Source organism: Pan troglodytes, chromosome 7, assembly GCF_028858775.2.
Source record: "Pan troglodytes isolate AG18354 chromosome 7, NHGRI_mPanTro3-v2.0_pri, whole genome shotgun sequence".
Lineage (NCBI taxonomy): Eukaryota > Metazoa > Chordata > Mammalia > Primates > Hominidae > Pan > Pan troglodytes.
The window spans coordinates 17,178,940-17,198,777 of record NC_072405.2 but is presented as its reverse complement, the minus strand read 5'-3'; the positions used below and the strand labels follow the sequence as shown (position 1 = coordinate 17,198,777).

General features: G+C 41.6%; 1 protein-coding gene across 1 annotated transcript in view; it reads left to right on the top strand.

Annotated features, from left to right (window-relative positions):
• The first annotated feature begins 4,567 nt into the window (after positions 1-4,567).
• XKR6 (XK related 6) overlaps positions 4,568-19,838 on the top strand; it is a 308,294-nt gene continuing 293,023 nt past the window's right edge. The window contains exon 1 of the mRNA XM_016959089.4: positions 4,568-5,825. Within this exon, the coding sequence (XP_016814578.1) occupies positions 5,062-5,825 (764 nt within the window). The 5' untranslated portion in view covers positions 4,568-5,061. The remainder of the gene's footprint in view (positions 5,826-19,838) is intronic.

Genomic DNA, 19,838 nt, shown 5'->3' with positions numbered 1-19,838 from the left:
CCAACTCCTGGTTTCAAGAGATCCTTCCGCCTTGGCCTCCCAAAGTGTTGGGATTACAGGCGTGAGCCACTGCACCTGGCGATCCTTATTTTCTTTTGGTTGGGCATGATTAGTTGACTCCACACACGGTAAGTGTACGTATGATAAAGTTACACTGTACTCTGCTCTTTGGGGAGTAAATACATGAAGCTTTTTATCCTTACTTAGACAATACAGTGGATAAAAATATAAAGAAGCTCAAGAAGGGTTTAAATCAATTCACAGATGTCAGAGTTATAACTAGTTCTTAAGAGACAAAAAACTTCACAAAATACTCCTCAGTGATGTTGCTGTTAGACAATACAGATGTACCTACCCCCGCCGATTCTTACCGATCTCTGTGACACTACATATGGGTGCATATTCCCTGCGACCTCCCCAAACTTCCCCCCAAACATTTATTATCTTTCTCCCATCCTTGTTCCTACTCACAGCATTTCTCTCCACCATTACCACCACCCTACAGGTAATCACTTTGTTTCTTAGGTATCTTTCCAGAGTTGCTTTATGCAAATACAAACAAATAAGAAAAGATAACCTTATCTCTTCCCCTTTCTTACAGAAAATGCAGCATGTTCTATTGTTTTGCACTTTGAGTTTTGTGTAACAAAGCATCCTGCAACTCTTTGTATATCATTAAAAAGAAAACTATCATTTTTCAACATCACTGCCCCATATTCTGTTGTGTGGATGTACCATAATTTATTTAACTAGTTCCCCTTTGGGTGGACATGTGGGTTTTTTCCTTCCATTCTTTCTCTCAATTGTAAGCAATGCTACATGAATAAACTTGTACACACATACTTTCTGACATCTATGTATTTATCTGTAAGATAAAGTCCCATAAAAGGGATGGCTGTCTCAAAGGGTACCTGCATTTGAAATTTTGGTAAGTAGTGCCAAATTCCCTTTCATAAAGATTGTACCATTTTGTACCACCAGCAACAGAGTATGAGAGTGCTTGCTAACACTTCAATTCTTAACGTCGAATACAGAAATGTAGCTTCTAGGGATAATGGGTTCTATGAGCTTACTCCTCAGCACTCAAAGAAGTCCTGTTTCTATAGAAGTCAATAAGATACAAGGCACAGAATTGATGAGGATGACATCCACCTACTCTTTTGAAGCTTTATGTAGGCTCAAACTAGGAAAATCTTATGAAAAATGTATAAGACAGCCTCTTTGTAATGCTTTTGCTGAGGCCTATCCCCATATTGGAATTGAGGTGTTCTGTTTCCTAGTTGCTTACCAGCATTGTAATAAGGTCCCTACTCTGACTAACACAGTAACACTAATTTCATTTGGAAGTGCCAGTAGCTGCCTGGCCCAGGACAATGGCAGGGTAAGTAGCAGGCTTTGGAATTACACCTGCCTGGATTCTAATCTATGGCTCCCCTTGCCCATGTGACTCTGGGTAACTCATTTGGCAGACTCGAGTCTGTTTTCTAGACCATTAAAATGGGAATACTAATCCTCATGCGTTTTTGGACTGCCATATAATTAAAAGGAGTCACGTATGGGAGACTGTTTAGTACATAATAGCATTCAACACTAACTTTCCTTTGTGCCTTTCTGAAAATAGAGAATTGGGAAGAAAAACCCCAACGGGCTTCCAAACATTTAAAATTTATGTCACAATTTCTGTATGTTAAAGCTTTTTAACTTTACTCATAGAAGAGGCTCTAAAAATCTATTTAGTATTATTTTACATGTAACTCCAACATGCTTTGTTATTTGGCTTCTCTGTCTATATTAAAGTGTAAATACAGGGGCCAAAGTTGTTAATTAACTGAATAAATAAAGAAAGCAGAGATTAAAAAATACTGTTAGAAAAAACCACCACTGCTACCACCACCACCACCACCAACCTCAACAACAGTTGGTGCTTAGCAGGCCGGCGCAGGCACATAAATAGTTAGAGCCTCTTAGCATAAGGCCACTTCAAGGTCAAGTTGTCAGGAAAAGGTCAACTTTCTGCCTGATGTGCAGAGCACAAGCCAATGGGCAATGCATTTCTTTCACTTTCCCCCCACTTCAAAGTTTTGAGGTATCTCTGTAATGATTGAATTTTATGGAGATTTACATCATAAAATGTAAAATACATTTTTTTGGCACTTAAAGGTGAAATTTCAGTTATCTGGAAAATTAATTTGCACTAATTTAATCAATACTTATAGAGTGCCCACTATGTGTTCAGCATTGTGCTAAGTGCTGGCTTACTTGGAACAAAAATCGCCCCCAAAATTCTAGGTAAAAGTGTGCCATCCAAAGCACAGTCCAGATTTATGTTAACTTTTCAGTGAGTCTTCATGAGAGGTTTATTATCATTGTAACTGATTTTAATTTTAGAGCCTTCTGGGTTCCATAATGTATCCTTCTTCCAAAGAAAGTAGAAGGACAAAATTGTTGAAACAGCAAATGTAAAGTTGAAGTCACTTGACAGTCTGAGAATCTTACATATCTACTTGAAACTTCAATTGTAATAAACACTTTTGACTCATAAGCTCATTTGTCAGCCTTATATAGTGAGTGTAATTTACTTAGCTAATTTCACTAGTTTATGTTCTTTCAGGGCACACAGAAATAGGAATCATAAATACACCATTACTGCCTGCTTTTGTATCTCATTTCACAGCCTCATAGCTTAAATAGAGAAAATATATTTGAAAGCACAAATTAATTGCACCTATTTTCTAGAAGTATTTCAAAATGCTTTCTTTTATTAGAGATACCAAATACACTCAGCGATAGGATTTAAGTAGAAACATGTCAGTATTATGCAAACATAATAATAACAACAGTAATAATAATAGCAGTTACTCTCTAGTGCTTAGCTGCCTATCAAGTATCATATTGAGATCCTTGAAAGGATTACCACCTTTACTCTGCCCAGCAACTTTTCAGAAAAGTCACTGTTGTTATTTCTATTATATCAAGGTGAAAACTGAGATTTGAAGAGGTAATCTTGCTCACATTATTCATGTTACTATTTTAGTGACATTGGGGTTCATACCTGGGCAATCCTACTCTATATTTATGCCATGTAAGGTGTTATTCATTCAAATTCAGCAAAGAAACAGAATCCCATCTATATGCAGAAATAATCTTTACCTGCTGGCCTTAAGTTTTACTACCATAGGGAGTATGAGGCTTACATATGAGTATGAGTTTTACATACCATAGGGAGTATGAGGCTTAAATCATAGCATGAAATACATGGATACAGTTATATGGCTTGTTTCTAAAAGTTGATTTTGGAATCACTCCCCTCTTCCCAATGTATGGGAGTAAAAATTCACTATTAGTAATTTTTCTAAAGTCTTCAGAGATTTCACACTGGCATATATACTCATGAAAAGCTGTGTCCTAAAATGTAGTATCCCCATCTACCCTGCCACTCCCAAAACTCATAGGTGCCATAGTATTCAATAGTATCAAAGTAACTATTGAAGTTGTCAAACGCACCTTTCTGCCATAGAACCTCCAGCCATATAAATATTACCTAATTTGTACTCTTAACATTCTAAAGACAGTTATTGGCATTATTAGAAGACTTTAGTGAAGGGAGAAGTAGACAGAATCACAAAAATGAGTTGAAAAATCTAGGGAGGTCAATGAGAAAATTCAGGGAGTTTTTTCCCCCTCATTCTTTTTTTAACTGTAAAATGTTCATTTCATCTGATCAGGAACAACTGTAACCATGTAGCTTGCCCTATTTTGGCTATCTGGCTTCAAAAATACTTTCACTGGAAGATCATTGTAATTCAAATCCATTCAGTGCTGTTCCACTTTTGTAATTTGTTAGCTAACTTTAAGTAGTGTATCCTGCACCTACCTTAATGATATAGCACATTGATAACATTTTTTCCTTATTTAAAGCAATGTTTACCCACAGTGCCTTAGCACCAAAAAAATTCTAAAAGGCACTCCTTACACATTTAAATAACCTGAACAAATAATTGATACAGGTTAAGCCCTGGCTAGTTCTGCATTTTCCAAATTAAGATCACAGAATTTAAAAATTGCATATTAAAAAAAAAGTTGGTAGAATATATTTCCATAGGGCAGAAAATATATTCAAGGTCACAATATGCCCATTCATTCCTTCTTCCAACATGTAAGACCCAACCAGGCTGATTTCCAATTGAATTTTGCCTGAAGCTTTTTTAAGGGAATGATGGGAACTTTATTACAAAAGGTGGTAAAGTTGTCAGTGACAGGAAAATCAGGAGGTCAACAGAGGTAAGAGGAGAGGTGTCTAAATGGAAGTGAGAATCAGTAACTTGCTTGTGAAAATCTGACTTATGTAATTTTTAAAGACCCTCAAAATAAGAGAAGAATAAGAGAAATTTAAAAGAAAATAGAAACAGCCAAAGAGGTGAGACATAGACATTTTGATTGGGGGGGGGTTGTCTAACTACACAATGAGGTCATCCCATCTCCCGGAAGTGACACGTAATCACCTGCTTTGCACTAGCTCCGCCCCTTCCCTCAGAGGTCCCGCCCCTCCACCAGCAGCCGGGAGGGTGTTAGGGGGCGTTTCTCCAGGAGGAAAGCTGTGAGCTGCGACGCTGAGGAAGGGGACCCCAAAACGTCTGGCACTGCCCCCTCCAGGGATCACTTTGGACCGTCTCACTCGGCCCAGCCGGATTCTGAAACGCCGAGGGGTCAACCTGATGGGTTTCGGGGTCAACGGAAGAGGGGAAGGGGAGCCCTGGCGGGGAGAACCCCCCGGTCCCCCGCCCAGCAGCTGAGGCACAGGAGGGCGGCCATCTTGGCCGGGAGGGTAGGGCTGGGGAGCTGCGGGCGCCGTGCGATTGGGGGGCTCGCCCGGAAGTGACGCCAACTACCCGGAAGCGGAGGGGGTTCCCTGGCCCACTCCCCCCTCGTTCGTTTGCTCCCCCGCTTCCTCCCCGCCCCCCTTCCTCTCCATTCGTTTCCCCCCCTCCCCGTTCCCTGCCTTCTTCCCCCCCCCCCCGCCGTCCCTCCCCCCCAACCTCCGGAGCTGGGAAGAGAGTCAAGATGGCGGCGAAATCCGATGGCGGTGGCGTGGGGGTGGGCTTCGCTCAGCTGCACAACCTGGACGAGGCGGTGGGCAGCGGCGGCGAAGAGGACGGGGAGCCCGGGGGAGGCGGCTGCGGCGGCGGCGGCGACGGCAGCGAGCCCGGCGAGAGCAGCTCGATGCACATCTGCCACTGCTGCAACACCTCCTCGTGCTACTGGGGCTGCCGCTCCGCCTGCCTGCGCTCCCTCCTGGGCAGGAAGCCGCGCCGCAGCGCCGCCGCCGACGGGGGGGACCAGCCGCTGCAGCCTCCCGCGGCCCCCGGCGCCGGCCGCCAACCCCCGACGCCCTCGGCCGCGCGGCCGGAGCCGCCGCCGCCGCAGGTGGAGCGGCCGTGGCTCGACTGCCTGTGGATCGTGCTGGCGCTGCTGGTGTTCTTCGGGGACGTGGGCACCGACCTGTGGCTGGCCCTCGACTACTACCGCAAGGGGGACTACGTCTACTTCGGGCTGACCCTCTTCTTCGTGCTGGTGCCGTCGCTGCTGGTGCAGAGCCTGAGCTTCCGCTGGTTCGTGCAGGACTACACGGGCGGCGGGCTGGGCGCCGTGGAGGGGCTCACCAGCCGGGGCCCCCCCATGATGGGGGCCGGCTACGTCCACGGCGCGGCCCGCGGTGGCCCAGGCGTGAGGGTCTCCCCCACGCCGGGGGCGCAGCGCCTGTGTCGCCTCTCCGTGTGGATCTGGCAGTCGGTCATCCACCTGCTGCAGATGGGGCAGGTGTGGAGGTAAGAGCACTGCGGGGTGGGGGCGGGCCGGCCCTGAGGAGCCCCCCTCCGCCCTCACGGTGCTTCGCGGGGCGGCCCCTCGGACGGGCCCAGCGCGGGGGGCTCGAAGGAGGGACCGGCCGCGCGCCGCCCCTGGCGTCTCCAAAAGACCAGCGTTTGATCTGGATCCCTGGCCACGCCTTTGGCCCGGGGAGGCCGAGACCTGCCGTTGGCCCATCCTCGTCCCCGCTTCGCACTCGGCGGGGCTCTTGCCCCAGCCTGCCCTCCCCGTCCCCTCTGCAGAGCTCCGTTCCCAGGCGCCCCTTTTCCCTGCCTCCCGAGGTAACCAGCTGCGGGCGCCCTGGGCTGCACCCCAGCTCGCGGCCCCGGGGAGCCTTCCCTCCTCCAGCCGCTGCATTCGGGTTTGTTCCCAGGTGAGACATCCTCCCCTCTTCCCCCGTTCTCCCTCTGCAGTGGCCTGCGTGGGGCCCTGTGGAAAAACCCTTGCTGCCGCCTCCGAGCACTCCTGGATTCCACGCCCCTTCCCCCTCCTGCACTCCCAGCCCCTGTGAATGACTCCAAACCACTGCTCTCCCAGAAGGAAAAAAGACTTTTTTTTTTTGGTTTGCTGGATTAGACGTGTCCTTTTCTTAGCGACAGGTAAAAATGGGATAAAATGTGATGGGCGCGAGCGTTTGGTGTTAACTCTCACCTCCAGAAAATCAATTAAAGCCACCTGGATACCTATTCTGGGGAAACGATGTTTTTGGTAGCCAGGCCAGTGTGTAAGTGATTTATATTTACACAAGACGCAAGCTTGGCTTTGCGGCCCTTTCTGGTTTTGTAAATTTCCCGTGTCCCAGTTCAGTCCCTCACAAACCACTTGCAGGTGTTCTTTCTGCCGTGGCCTTCACTGACTGCCTCACTGGCTAAACTGAGGAAATGAACCCATTCACACCTGAGTACATCTGTGCCCTCTTACTTAAATTAGCTTGTGTGTATTCTGGAAACAGTGAGTTGTAGGTGAGAGCATTTGCAAGAGAAAAAAATCTTACTGAAGATAAATTACACAGGGACAAGCTCTTCAAGTGCATGGCTTCTGTGAGAAGACATTTTGCCTAGGCTGCCCTGACTCTAAGCTTAGTAGGAGATTTTAGGCATTTAGTAGTTCAGGTAACAGATATACCCAGGTTAGCTGAAATAAAGTCTGCTGTCTTTTTAATGGTTTGTCCGGATCTCTATTCAGAATTTATTTAAATAAAAACGTTTCAGAAAACATGGGATTGAATTAAGTCAAATCATGAGAGTAGATGCAAGAACTTTGTCTCCTGCTGGATTTACGTGCAAATTCAGGCTAGGGGAAGTGAGGGTGGTTCCGTAGGCCCTGCACCACCCAGAGTTGTTTACTGGCCTTTCTAGGCTGAACCAAACAGCTTTTTTTCTAGCTGCATTTGTCTGCAGATAATTTGTTTCCTGCTGATAAGTTTATAAGAAGTGAGAGAATAAAACAGGAAAATGCCGATTAACTTTTATCTGTTATAAGCATAGCTTGGGGTCAAATAAAATTCTGAAATATGTTTTAAATTTGAAATCTAAATTCCCAAACACCCACACACTCAAAGTCATATCGAATGAAAGGTAGTGTGTTTGGTATTGGAGATACCTTTTTTTTTTTGGGCGGGGGCTGGGGGGTGTTTTCTCGTTGTTAAGATGCCAGGAATGAAGCAGGGGAGGGACAAAAAGTGTGGGGAAGAGAGATTTTAACATACCAGTAGAATTCAGCAGCATGTACTGGTAGGCTTCTGCTGAACAAGCCGAAGTGTGGGCAGTAAAAATGTTGGTGTCAGGTTAAAATTCCTGAGAGAACTGTTTCTAATGGAATCTGTCCTGGACACTTACTAGTAGTAAGCTTTGAGACAGAATGAAATTGGAGTAGAATAAAATCCCACCTCCATTCACCTAAATGTTAATTGTTTCTTGGCAAAGTGGAAGTCCAGATTTTAGGGCAAACTGAAAAGTACATTTAAAATGTCAATTTAGCTTTTGTAGTTGTATGTAGGGTAGTATTTTTTTTTTCTGATCTTAACTTTCCTCTGCAGTGATATAAAGTGCCTGTGACTTTACTGTCTAGTTTTTTTTTTACATCTTTTTTCAAGATTAGAATATATCTCTAAATATTTCCTAAAGTTAACTTATTAAAAGACATGCTAATTTTAGTAAGTTATTTCTTCTAACATAGCTATACTTCAAAAGCAGTATTTACTGAGGAAGGATTTTATTAAAAAAATTTTTTTTCCCAGTTAGATGGTTTTGCTTGAAATACTGCAGGAACAAGGTCTGCTGTTTTAATACCTGCTAGCCATGTTGTTTGCGTTGAAATCATTCATATGTAAAAGCTTTAAAGGAATTCTTGTTTTAATCTTTCGGCAAACAATTGCTTGTCAATGTGTATGAACATACATCATCTCTGTTTTTATTGAAGATCTTTTGGGGTTATAGTTGTTTCCTTAAACATATTTGCTGTGGAAACTTTGCTATTTCTTATGGTCACATAACATAAAGGTTAAGATCTAATATTTCTATCATTTGGTTTGGGCCGCATCTCTAAGAAAAGATGTCAGTGAAGTTGTACATTGTCAAAACTGATTCCATTAACCCATGAATACTTGTCTCTTTACATTTTTTAATGTAAAATTATTTGGTTATAGCTTGGACAAAGCACAACACCGATTTAATAAAACTTAGTTTCCCTCGATATTAAAGTGGGGCACTTCTGTGCATCTTGCCATTCCTGTCAAGATGGCAAATACTTGACGTCTTTTATCAAATAACTTTACAGAATGTAAGAAAATATTTTGGCTGGGCTGAAATTGGAGCATGGAAGAATGGTTGTCTGTAGAATGATGTGGCCCCATGAACCTGCTTTGCAGAGCACTAGTGTGTGATTAAGGTCTTTTTCATGCATGCCTTACTCCTACTAATTACTAAACATGTAACAGCCTCTGTACGGCTTGATGTGCTTTATTTTTCAGGTGCTTTTTGTGGGGATAACTGGCATGTGAATCACTTATTCCAGGAGCATGAGTCACATTGGGCTTCACTTTTGTACAATGTGTTGTTAATAGAGAGTGAGAGCATTTTCTTGGAGGGTTTGGCTTTAGGAACAGTGGGATTTAGTTTGCCTGTTGCATTGATGTATGCAAGTTTTCCCTTCAGCTATTGTCCTTTCTCTGCTTTTGTGTTACTTTTAGAGGTTGCTTAGTGCATTGTCAGTTCTCTTCAGTCAAGAAGCAACAGTTCTTTGACCAAAATTTCATGGCCACATCATTAATCTCCCATTTAATGGATGTAGTTTTATGTCTGTGTTTGCACCCTTCTATTTCAGAGTAAAAGGAATTTACTTAACTTCTTTATACGACTTGCCATATTTAAGAGGATGGTCAGTGGTTCTTTATCTTGTGAGATGGGATGTGGTAGAGGGTTGCCTTCAGGAGAGTAAAAAGGAAAAGGCATTTTGCATTTTATGATGGCACCATCCAGCTGAGCAGTCTACAGCTCTGTTTTAGCGTTGTTTTCTGATTTGAGACTGGTGGAATTTGGATATGCAGCTCTCTACAAAATCAGCAGTGAATGTTGCTGGGCTGGTGAAGATGCTTTATTATTTTTTTAATCACTCCCCTGCCCTCCTGTCTGCTCCTCTATGTAGGGATACTTAGTTTATTATGGGTCTTTGTTCATGTTGACTATTTTAGAAGAGTGGTTCGTAGTTCTGGCTGAGAATAGAATCTGTTGCAGCACTTAAATAGAAAGGCCGAGGCACTGCTGGACCTGCTGAAGAAGACTCTCTGGGGAGGACACAAGAAATGTTAGTTTTAGAAGAACCACAAGTGATCACGTGGGAACCCCACGCTTGAGAACTGGATTTCAGGCTTGTTCCACTTGGAGAGGAATATTAGATTTGTGTTCTTAATAAATATGATGGCAGAATTGGGAAAGGAATGATCTGGTACCGATAAGTTTGGCCCCTGGATAATACCATAACAAAACGACTTTACCTTGGAAGCATGAGTCTAAAAGTACCTCAGGCGTACTCAAGGGTATGCACTAATGGTACTCCATGTTTTCTGTTTTTTGTTGTTGTTGTTGTTTTGTTTTTTTTGTTTTTTGAGCTCAAGTATTAATCTCATTCTGAAAGAATTCGCAAATTCAAAACAGTCTTCAATAAATGTAGCCCACTTCTCTTTGCCTTTTATGGGATACAAATAATGTTTATGTTGCGTGTGAAAGGCATAATAATTCTGTTTAATTCTGAAGTGATTCTATTAAATAGGCTTGAGGAAACATAACTGGGATTATGAGTGGTGTTGGGATAAGTGATCTGTAATATCCCTCTAATGCTAAGATTTTGTGGTTTAAGAATGGTAATATTCAATATTTAGATACCTACAAATGAGGAGATTCGTTTGTGTGGGGCTAGGGTACCATTATAGACACATTAATAGATTGTATACTTGCATTTGTGGGCTGTGTGGGTGTGTGGGTGTGTGGGTAGAGAGAGAGTGTACTTTATATGCTTATTAATGGGTGGGAATCTAATTGTAAAAATAGCTTTTTTTTTTTTCATTTTATCCATAAACTTAATGGAATTCTGGTTAAAAAGAAACTCAGTGGGAGGCCGAGGTGGCGGATCGTGAGGTCAGGAGATCGAGACCATCCTGGCTAACATGGTGAAACCCCATCTCTACTAAAAAATACAAAAAAAAATTAGCCGGGCGTGATGGCGGGCGCCTGTAGTCCTAGCTACTCTGGAGGCCGAGGCAGGAGAATGGCGTGAACCCGGGAGGTGGAGCTTGCAGTGAGCCAAGTTCGTGCCACTGCACTCCAGCCTGGGCGACAGAGCGAGACTCCATCTCAAAAAGAAAAAAAAAGAAACTCAATGGGATTTTTCTGAGGGGAAAGTTGAGTAAAATTGATCTAAGAAAAGTATAAATGTGTTTGAGTAGTCAAAAAAAACTTTGAAGAATGTTGAGACTTACCTGATCAGGAAGTGGATGTGCTATAATGTGTCAATAATTAGACCAATGTGCAGAGAAATTAAGCAGATAGTTCGCAAAGGAGAATAAAGAGTCTGTACATATATTGATATGTTAGTGAGAATTTAGTACATAGTAAAGGTGGCATTGCTAATCAGTGGATAGAAAATTATTTAACAAATGATATTAGCAGTTGACTATCCATTTGGAAAAAAAAATGAATCTCTACCTTAGGTAAACAGAAATGCTAAAAGAATGAAAGGCGTAAACATAAAATGTTAAACTGTAAAAACACTAGGATGATTATTTTTTATAATGTTGCAGTGGGCAAGACCCTTTGGTACCATCAAGGAAAAGAAGGAGCAGATTTAACCACATGAAGTTGCCTCACCTGGTTTCTTCCCTTCTCCCTCCTCCCATCTGAAAAATCCAGAAATACATGCTTAGCTGTGAGGGTAAATGGGTTAAATTGAGACAGAGATACTTCCTCCAGGAGAATGAATAAGAAGAGAACATCTCTAAAGATTTATTTCTTGTTTTTGAGTGAACAGTAACCCTAAAAACTTGACATTTATGGTAAATTTTCAAGGGAAGGGGATGAAAAAACGGCATGCTTTGGAGCGAAATTGCAACTGGGGATGCAGCATAGTATTTCCAGAAGGATCCAGAAACAAAGTATCAAAATCTGTATTGTAAGAAGGCTGGTGCTCCTGAAATCTAGCAGGCAGGTGCTTACTAGAAGTCACAAGTTGTTCATTTCTGTCTTCAACATCATTTGATACTATAGACTTATTCATAAGGTCAGTTGCCTAGTCAGGCTTATGCAGTGGATAGATTCTGGAATGTTGGAAAGATTCTGTGGGATGGAAAGATTCTGTGGGATGCAAAAAGAAACTGTGTCTCTGATGTTGCCATTTTCACCCCAGGATGATTTGCTTTACAACGTGCTGTCTGCAAATAAGTTTGTGGTTAAAATTTTAGTTTACTCCCCATGATGTGCTATTCATCTAGTTTCTTCTCATCAGAAATTCTGGATTTCTTATTTGCCTCTTAAAAAGTAAAACTTTAAAAAAATTATGAAAATATAGTCTCATTTAACAAGTTCATTGACTTTTGACTAATTGCCTAAAGACAATCCACTGCTTACCGCTATTGGAGATACTTAAGAAAAGCGCAGGACATAGCCTGGTATGAAGGGAATGACTGTTGGAATTAAGAAGTCAGGTTTCTCACTCTGCAAGTTACAAACAACCACTGGCCTCAGTTTCCTCATATTTATCAAACAAGCAGTTAAATGGATTGATCTTTAATGTCCCTTCAATGTAAAAAAGTTCATTATGCTACAGGTACTTGTGCTTTGAAAATAGCTTTAAAGAGGGAATTTCAGATTCTGGTTTGATCAGTTAAACTGTTTTTAAAGCAAGTGTGTATGTGTCCTAGGTGCTGATTCGGAGTAGAGTTCTAAGTCCTGCCATGGATTGTTTTGACTTATTAAACAAATTCTCATTTTGTGTCACCTACGTATAGGGACATTTTGGAGATCTCATTAGTTAATGTTAAAATTTATGTCAGACTAAACCTACTGAGAAACTTGTGCTGACTTTATCAGCTAATTTTGTGAATTTGCAATTTCAGCTAAAATTAAACTATATTTTTCAGTAGTCTTTTTTTGTAATCTGTTTAAAATTTTTAGTGGTAGATTAAGCTAAAGCAATATATGCATATCTGTTTAAGCCATGTATTTTGGAGGTTTTTCTGAATTGTTTACCAAGGTTAATTTCTTTTGTCGGGGGGGTGGGGTCAGAACCTTAAAATTACCTGCTGTAATTTGTTGTTTGAGATGTGTTCTTTAACTTTGAAAAGTTAGTGTTTGTAAAAAAAAGATTTTTTTTAGTGATACCATCAGGTCACTTGAGCTCTTTTAGGAAATAATTCTGTTAAGTGAATTTTTTTGTTTGTTTAGATTAAGGTATAAGTTCTCTTTTGGCACTAGTCGAATTTTTAGGAAAGATGGAATTTGCTGAGAGAATTCAGTGGATATTGTTACAGTGACATTAATATAGTTCTACATAAAATTCTACATTAGATTTTTCATTTCTGTATTTCTAATGTGGGTAGATCTTGGTATATTGTATTATTTTAATATAGCTGAAAACATACTACAGCACCCTATGGTATTTTACAGATTTCTAACAAAAAATTTCTTCTCATTGATCTCTTTTACCTTGAAATATTAAACAAGTGGTTTAAAAAATAATTTTTGTTTTGAATGGAGTGTTTTTGTCTTCTTAGTTTAAATGAGGAAGCAATTTCTGTTTTATCTTGGTCACTGATTTAGAGCATGGACTGTGCTCATCATTCATTTCTAGGAAGAAATTAGAATATTCATTTCACAGAGAGCTACATATTGTTTTCTTCACCACCCTCTTGGAGGAAAGGTAGGGTTGATAATTACGGTTTGCCCTAGCCACATGCTTTCACTCATGGGTAGGTGAGCTAAAACATTCATATCACCATGATGCTTCCTTTTCTTTCCGTCTTAAATAGACAGGACAAATGAGGAAAGGCAACAGATTTGAGGAAGATGCCAAACCCATGGCTTGGGAAGCTTGCCAGTGAAGTTGAGCAGGCAGGGCAATCCAGAACTCAGGCCCCTCCAGAGGGCAGGTGCCTGACTTTCTCACTTCAGCTGTGTTTCTTCAAGTGTGGCAGAGACTCCTGTGTTAGGAGAGCCCACGGGGCCATTAACATGCGGATTCCAGGCCTTACTACAGACTCCAGGATCAGCGCCTCAGGGAGTTGGGCCAGGGAGTGTGTATTTTTGCTCAATTTTTATTATTGAAGCTTTGAAGCTCACAGGGAAATAGAGCAGTATAATGAACACCTGTTACCATTCACTTGGCTTCAGTAATTTTTTTTCTAAAGAAACAGATTCTCACTCTGTTTCCCAGGCTGGAGTGCAGTGGCGTGAGCATAGCTCCCTGCAGCCTTGAACTTCTAGGCTCAAGCAGTTCCCTTGCCTATGCCTCCTGAGTAGCTGGGGCTTGAGGCGTGTGCCACCATGCTTTACTCGTTTAAAAAGATTTTTGTAGGCCAGGCGCTGTGGCTCACTTCTGTAATCCCAGCACTTTGGGAGGCTGAGGTGGATGGATCACGAGGTCAGGAGATCGAGACCATCCTGGCTAACATGGTGTCTCTATTAAAAATACAAAAATTAGCCGGGCGTGGTGGCACGTGCCTGTAGTCCCAGCTACTCAGGAGGCTGAGGCAGCAGAATCGCTTGAACCCGGGAGGTGGAGGTTGCAGTGAGCCCAGATCGTGCCACTGCACTGCAGCCTCAGTGACAGAGCAAGACTCCACCTCACAAAAAAAAAAAAAAAAAATTTGGTAGAGATGGGGTCTTGCTGTATTGCCCAGGCTGGTTTTGAACTCTTGGCCTCAATGAATTCTCCTGCCTTGTCCTCCCAAGGATTATAGGCGTGAGTCGCTGTGCCTGGCCAGTAGTTAATACAGATATATTTATCTGTATGTGTGTGTATTTAACACATATCCTATCCTGATGTTGCACCTCTAAATACTTCACCTCAAATATGAAATGTTTAGAATCATTCTACAAAGGTACAATATTATTATTGCACCTAAGAAAATTAAGAGTATTTCCATAATTATCCTTAATTCTGTAAAATCATCTATTAGCTGCTTTGTACTCAGATTTGCCTAGTTGTCCCCAGCAAATTTGCTTGTGGGTTTTTTCTCCCCTCCAAACAGGGACTTGATAAAAATTTATGAATTACATTGCTGTTTCTTTAGAATAGTCCCTCTCTGTTTTTTTTTTTTTTTTCTCATGACATTGACTTTTTTCCAGGGTCCAGTCCATTTCTCTTGTCTGCTCATATTTTGCGTTTCCTGAGTGTCTCTTGCAGGTGTCGTTTGCACTCTGTATTTCTAGTAAACTTGAAGTTGCATCTAGGGGCTGAATTACATTCAGGCACAAATTTTTGTCAGAAGTACTGCTTTCTTCATGTTGGCATCATATCAGTAGGCGCCCCATACCTGTTTTGTCCCACTATTAGTGATGCTAAGTTTTATCCCTTGGTTAAGGTTGTGACTGCCAGATTTCTTTATATAAAGGTAGTTTTTCCCTTTGCAATCGGTAGGTAACTTGTGGGGTCATATGTTAGCAAAGTATCAGTGTCTCTTTTCCTAAATACCGTTTACCTTATGGTTTTAGTGTCTTTTGGGAATCCTTGCCGGAATCAGTTATAAAGTAGTTGTTGGTGGTGGGGGTATGTGTTTTAAACAGGCTCCCTGGTAATTCTAACCTTTAAGGTTTGATAGCCACTGCTGTCCTATTAATAGAACTAGGAGCTGAGTTATCAGGTCTGTTGAATGGGTTGCCAGTAAACAGTTAATGAGTTTAAGCTTTGTGTTCATTTTAGAGAAACTAAGATCAATAAAGTGCCTCCTAAGGCCCCCTACGTCCTAGTTTAGTTGTTGGAGAGGACATGTGTGTGATACTTGCAGTAAACTTGAGGTGAGCCCTGCTAGTGTGTTAGAATGTGTGACAAAAATCCAAGGAGAGTGGAGGAGGCATAGAGAAATTACTAAGGAGGAAAGGAAACTATATTGAATATTCTGTATATATATAGTCTCACTTAATTTTCACAAGCATTTTGTGCCCATTTTACAGATGAAGAAGTGAGCTTAAAGTGATAAAGTAACCTATGGCACTGGTGGAGGAAACTTTTGAAGCCAGAGCTCACAGAGCTGTGAGCGGGACAGAATTAGTTTGCTTTACCTCTGGGACGTTGTTGTCTGGCTTATTGAAGATGGAGGAATGATATTCTTCAACCTCTGGGGCCTCTTGGTATATAAGCTGAGGTTCTTTGAGACCTCTGATGTCTAGTCTAATGTATTAATATTAAATTCTGCAGAGCTTAGGGTAGGCTTGTAAGTCTTGTAGTTGATTGTAAGTGCTGATGAATCAAACAGCTGAGTAATATTAATACCTCTGGGTCTGTGTCTTAGGACACAGTTTTCAGTACCTCACTCCATTCTCTTTCTCAGGGTAGATGCACCTTACAACCCCGTGACTTCCACATTACACAAAGGAATATGTAGGTTTGGCATACCCCACAGGTCCCATGTAAATACTGCACTCAAATATGTTTGTTCTCTGTTGACCTGTTGGAAACATTGAGAACAGCAGTTGTATCCCAAGGATATAAAGAAGCTGTTTTCTTTTCTTTCTTTTCTTTTCTTTTCTTTTTTCTTTTCCTTTCTTTTCCTTTCCTTTGCTTTCCTTTCTTTTCTTTTCTTTTCTTTCTTTTTCTTTCTTTTCTTTTCTTTTCTTTCTTTCTTTCTTTCTTTCTTTTCTTTCTTTTCTTTCTTTTCTCTCTTTCTTTGTTTTTTTTTGGGACAGTTTCACTCTTGTTGCCCAGGCTGGAGTGCGGTGGCGCGATCTCGGCTCACTGCAACCTCTGCCTCCTGAGTTCAAGTGATTCTTCTGCCTCAGCCTCCCACGTAGCTGGGATTACAGGCATGAGCCACCATACCCGGCTCATTTTTGTACTTTTAGTAGAGAAAGTGTTTCACCATGTTGGTCAGGCTGGTCTCGAACTGCTGACCTCAGGTGATCTGCCCTCCTCGGCCTCCCAAAGTGCTGGGATTACAGGCGTGAGCCACTGCACCCGTCCAAAGCAGCTATTTTCAAACCTTGGCTGTGCATCAGAATCACTTGAGGAGCCAGATATTTGAGATCTACCATAAGAGACTGTAATCCAAGAGATCTGGAATGGGCCCAAGAATCTATATATTTAAAAAATCTAGGTTTTCAGAAAGTTCCCTAAGCAGTACACAGACAGGGATGAGAAGCATAGTTGTACAGGCTGATTTCTGCCAATATCTATGAGTTAGTTATCAAGGAGAAGGAGCATATGTTAGAATTGCTTGGGAATTTGTTTTTTGTTTTTGGTAAACTTTTTATCACTAGGCATCTTAGATTTAGAGGGGCGGAATGGATAAAAGAAGGTCCTCAGGTGATTCTAATGGATTACCAGTATTTAAACAATCTGAATGGACCTTTTAGCTGGAGTGGCTTGGCGAAAAGTCTGTATTAACCAAAGAGTTGCTGTTGCCATATAGTATGCCTGGATTTAGAATGCAGGAAAGACATTTAACATTAAAATTATGATATATAATTGAGGATTCCTTTGATCCAAAAGCTTCTTTCTTTGGAAGTTTGAAGTATTTCAAGGTCATTATTATGAACACGGATGATCCCCATTGGTGCTCAGAAGTGCCAGGTTAGAGGCATTTTATTATGCTTGGAAATTGATATTTCAATCCAGTGAATTTTGTGTCTCAAATTCAGAAATGTTATATTTGTTGTAATCAGTGCCAAGGATAAGATTCCTAAAAAGAAACTGGTGAATGAAAGAGGAGACATGACCTAATAGATACTGAGTGTCATTAGAGACAGGAAAGAAGGGAGCAGAGAAGAAAAATGACCTACCTACATTTTGCTTGATAGATTCATGGGGAGAACAGCCAGGGGAGGGGATGAGGGGGAGTTGGATGGTGTTTGCTGGTAAGATATTAGTGCGGCACATCAGCAAGCATCCCTGCATCTGTGCACACTCAAATACCTTCCCTTTGCACTCCACCTAGAAATGTACATGGGAATGGTGAGAAAATCCGAGAACCTTGTAACGGAGAAGCTCAGGGCCAGAAATCCTAGGAGAGGCTGGGCTGGCAGAGGTGGGGCCTGGGGTCTTTGGACTTGCACAGGGCAGGGAGGGTTAGATCCTCTGCTCATTAGTGATTCCGCATCAAAATGAGCAGAACTCCAAATCTGTCATTTTGTTTGGTCATAAGGAAGACAGCTTTTGAGTAGTCAACAGAAGAGTTAATAAATCACCCTACACTGTACACTTAAAAGATGCCACTTTGCCTTCAAAGCTGAAGAAAACTCTGAAGGAAAAGATGATGTCTTCCAAAAAGGAATTCTGTGTTCAAAGTTTAAGTAATCAAGTGGTTTTGGTCGGGCCTAGAGGGTGATGGTATATATGGCTCTGGGTTGGAAGGGAAGAGAAACTACAATAAAGGACTCATTACTCAGTTTGCAGATGAAACAAAAGTTGTCAAAACGAAGCTGAAGGTAGAGACAATCACATGATGAGTTTGGAAAAACAGAATTTGAATGTGTTTGTAGCATTTGTGGACTGTGTTTGGGCCGTCCACTATTTAATAGGAACTGCGTACTAATTTTTAGGTAGTTTCTGAGCTGTAATGTGGGAAAGGGTTGGTGTGTACCCAAGCAGGCCTTTCTGATTAAATGTGATATGTGTCAGGCATGTTACCTGGTTTTGGATGGGGTCTGATGAGGTTGAAGTGTATTTTTTTGCTTATTGCTTGGCGTTTCAACTCACTATCTCAATTAGCGATGGGCTCATACCTACTGTAATGTGATACACACATTCCTGAAAAACCTCTCATTCTGCAAAATCATACACTAAAAATAACTGGGCTGTAGAAAAAAAAACAGGATTAAGTCCAGACTACTTAAAACTATGTAACTTTGTAAGTGGAACTTTAACAAAAGCAATGACAGTTGAGTAAAAATACAGGGAGGCTTAACTCTTCCTTGAAACTTGCGCTCAGCATTATACTCAGATGATTGTAGGGGCCTTATTTTATCCTGGGACATGTTTATCCTGGGTTATGTAGATTCATTCTTGGAGATGTTAGTTTATTCTGGAGGCCAGTTTCACTAGAATTAAAGCTCTGTTTCAGAGTGTAGCCTTCATGTGCCCCCACACTATCATTGGGTGATGGAGAGCCCAGAAGATACTGAGGTGACTAAACCGGCCACCCCCATGCCCACTGCTTGCACAAAAGGAAGGTGCTTTGATATGATTGATTTTTCTTAGGGTTGCTTTCTTTTTTGTTGTTTTTTTCTAAGTCTTTCTCATTATTTGTGAAAAAATCTTGGCCCTCAATAGCTTCAAAACGTTAACATGCCGGGAAGAATCGCTCGTGAACCAACACTCCTTCTCCATGATACTGTTGTCATTCCCATTTTGCCAGTCATGTGGGAAGGAATCCATGTCCCGGAGACATGTGTTGCAGCAGTTCTTACATGTTTTTGAATCAGCGATGGTGTCATGATGCAGCTTTTGAGAATGTCAAGTTTCAGTTGCATTGGGAAGTTCTTGTTTGGGAGATATCCTATAGTGTTTCAAGGTTAAGTGACGTTTCTTAACTTTCTTATGCTTTGTTGGCCCTTGTCTACAATAAAGAACTGAAGTGGAGCTATTTTTGTCCACTTTTACATTCTGCCTCTAAAACCTAGCCATAGGGTGGGATGCTATAATTTTTGATGCAGCATTGGTATTTGAACAACACACAGGAAGCAGGAATGGTTTTACATTTTGGTTCATTTGAAATGTGGTTATAGTGAGGTTTTAAATAAATCATCTGAGCTACAGTAAACAAAAAAAGAGCAACAGTAGCCAGTTGTCAAGGAAAAGAATGATGGGTAGAATAAACAGACTGCTTTCTGCAGTCTAAACAATCTGTTTTCATGGTTTTTTTCTCTTTCTTTTTGAAGGGTTATTGGGAGAACTTCCAAATTAAGTAGAAGTTAGTTAAATATGAGAGGCAGTAAATCCACAATGCGTATGTTAGTGATTATTACAGCCTGTTTTCTCAATAGCTCTAATAACAAAAATGTCAGTGACTGAACACAATAGAACAGTATTGTTTGTCGTGGGGTGGTATGGCTGGTGGTGGCTTCGACATCCTCAGGGCTCAACACCTCAGCATTCAGTCAGAGAAAGGAAAGAGACTATAGAGAAAGTATAACTGTTTCTTAAAAACTCTAGCTTGGGCCAGGAGTGGTGTCTCATGTCTGTAATCTCACCACTTTGCAAGGCCAAGGTGGGAAGATCAGTTGAGTCCAGGAGTTTGAGACCAACCTGGGCAATGTAGGCAGACCTGT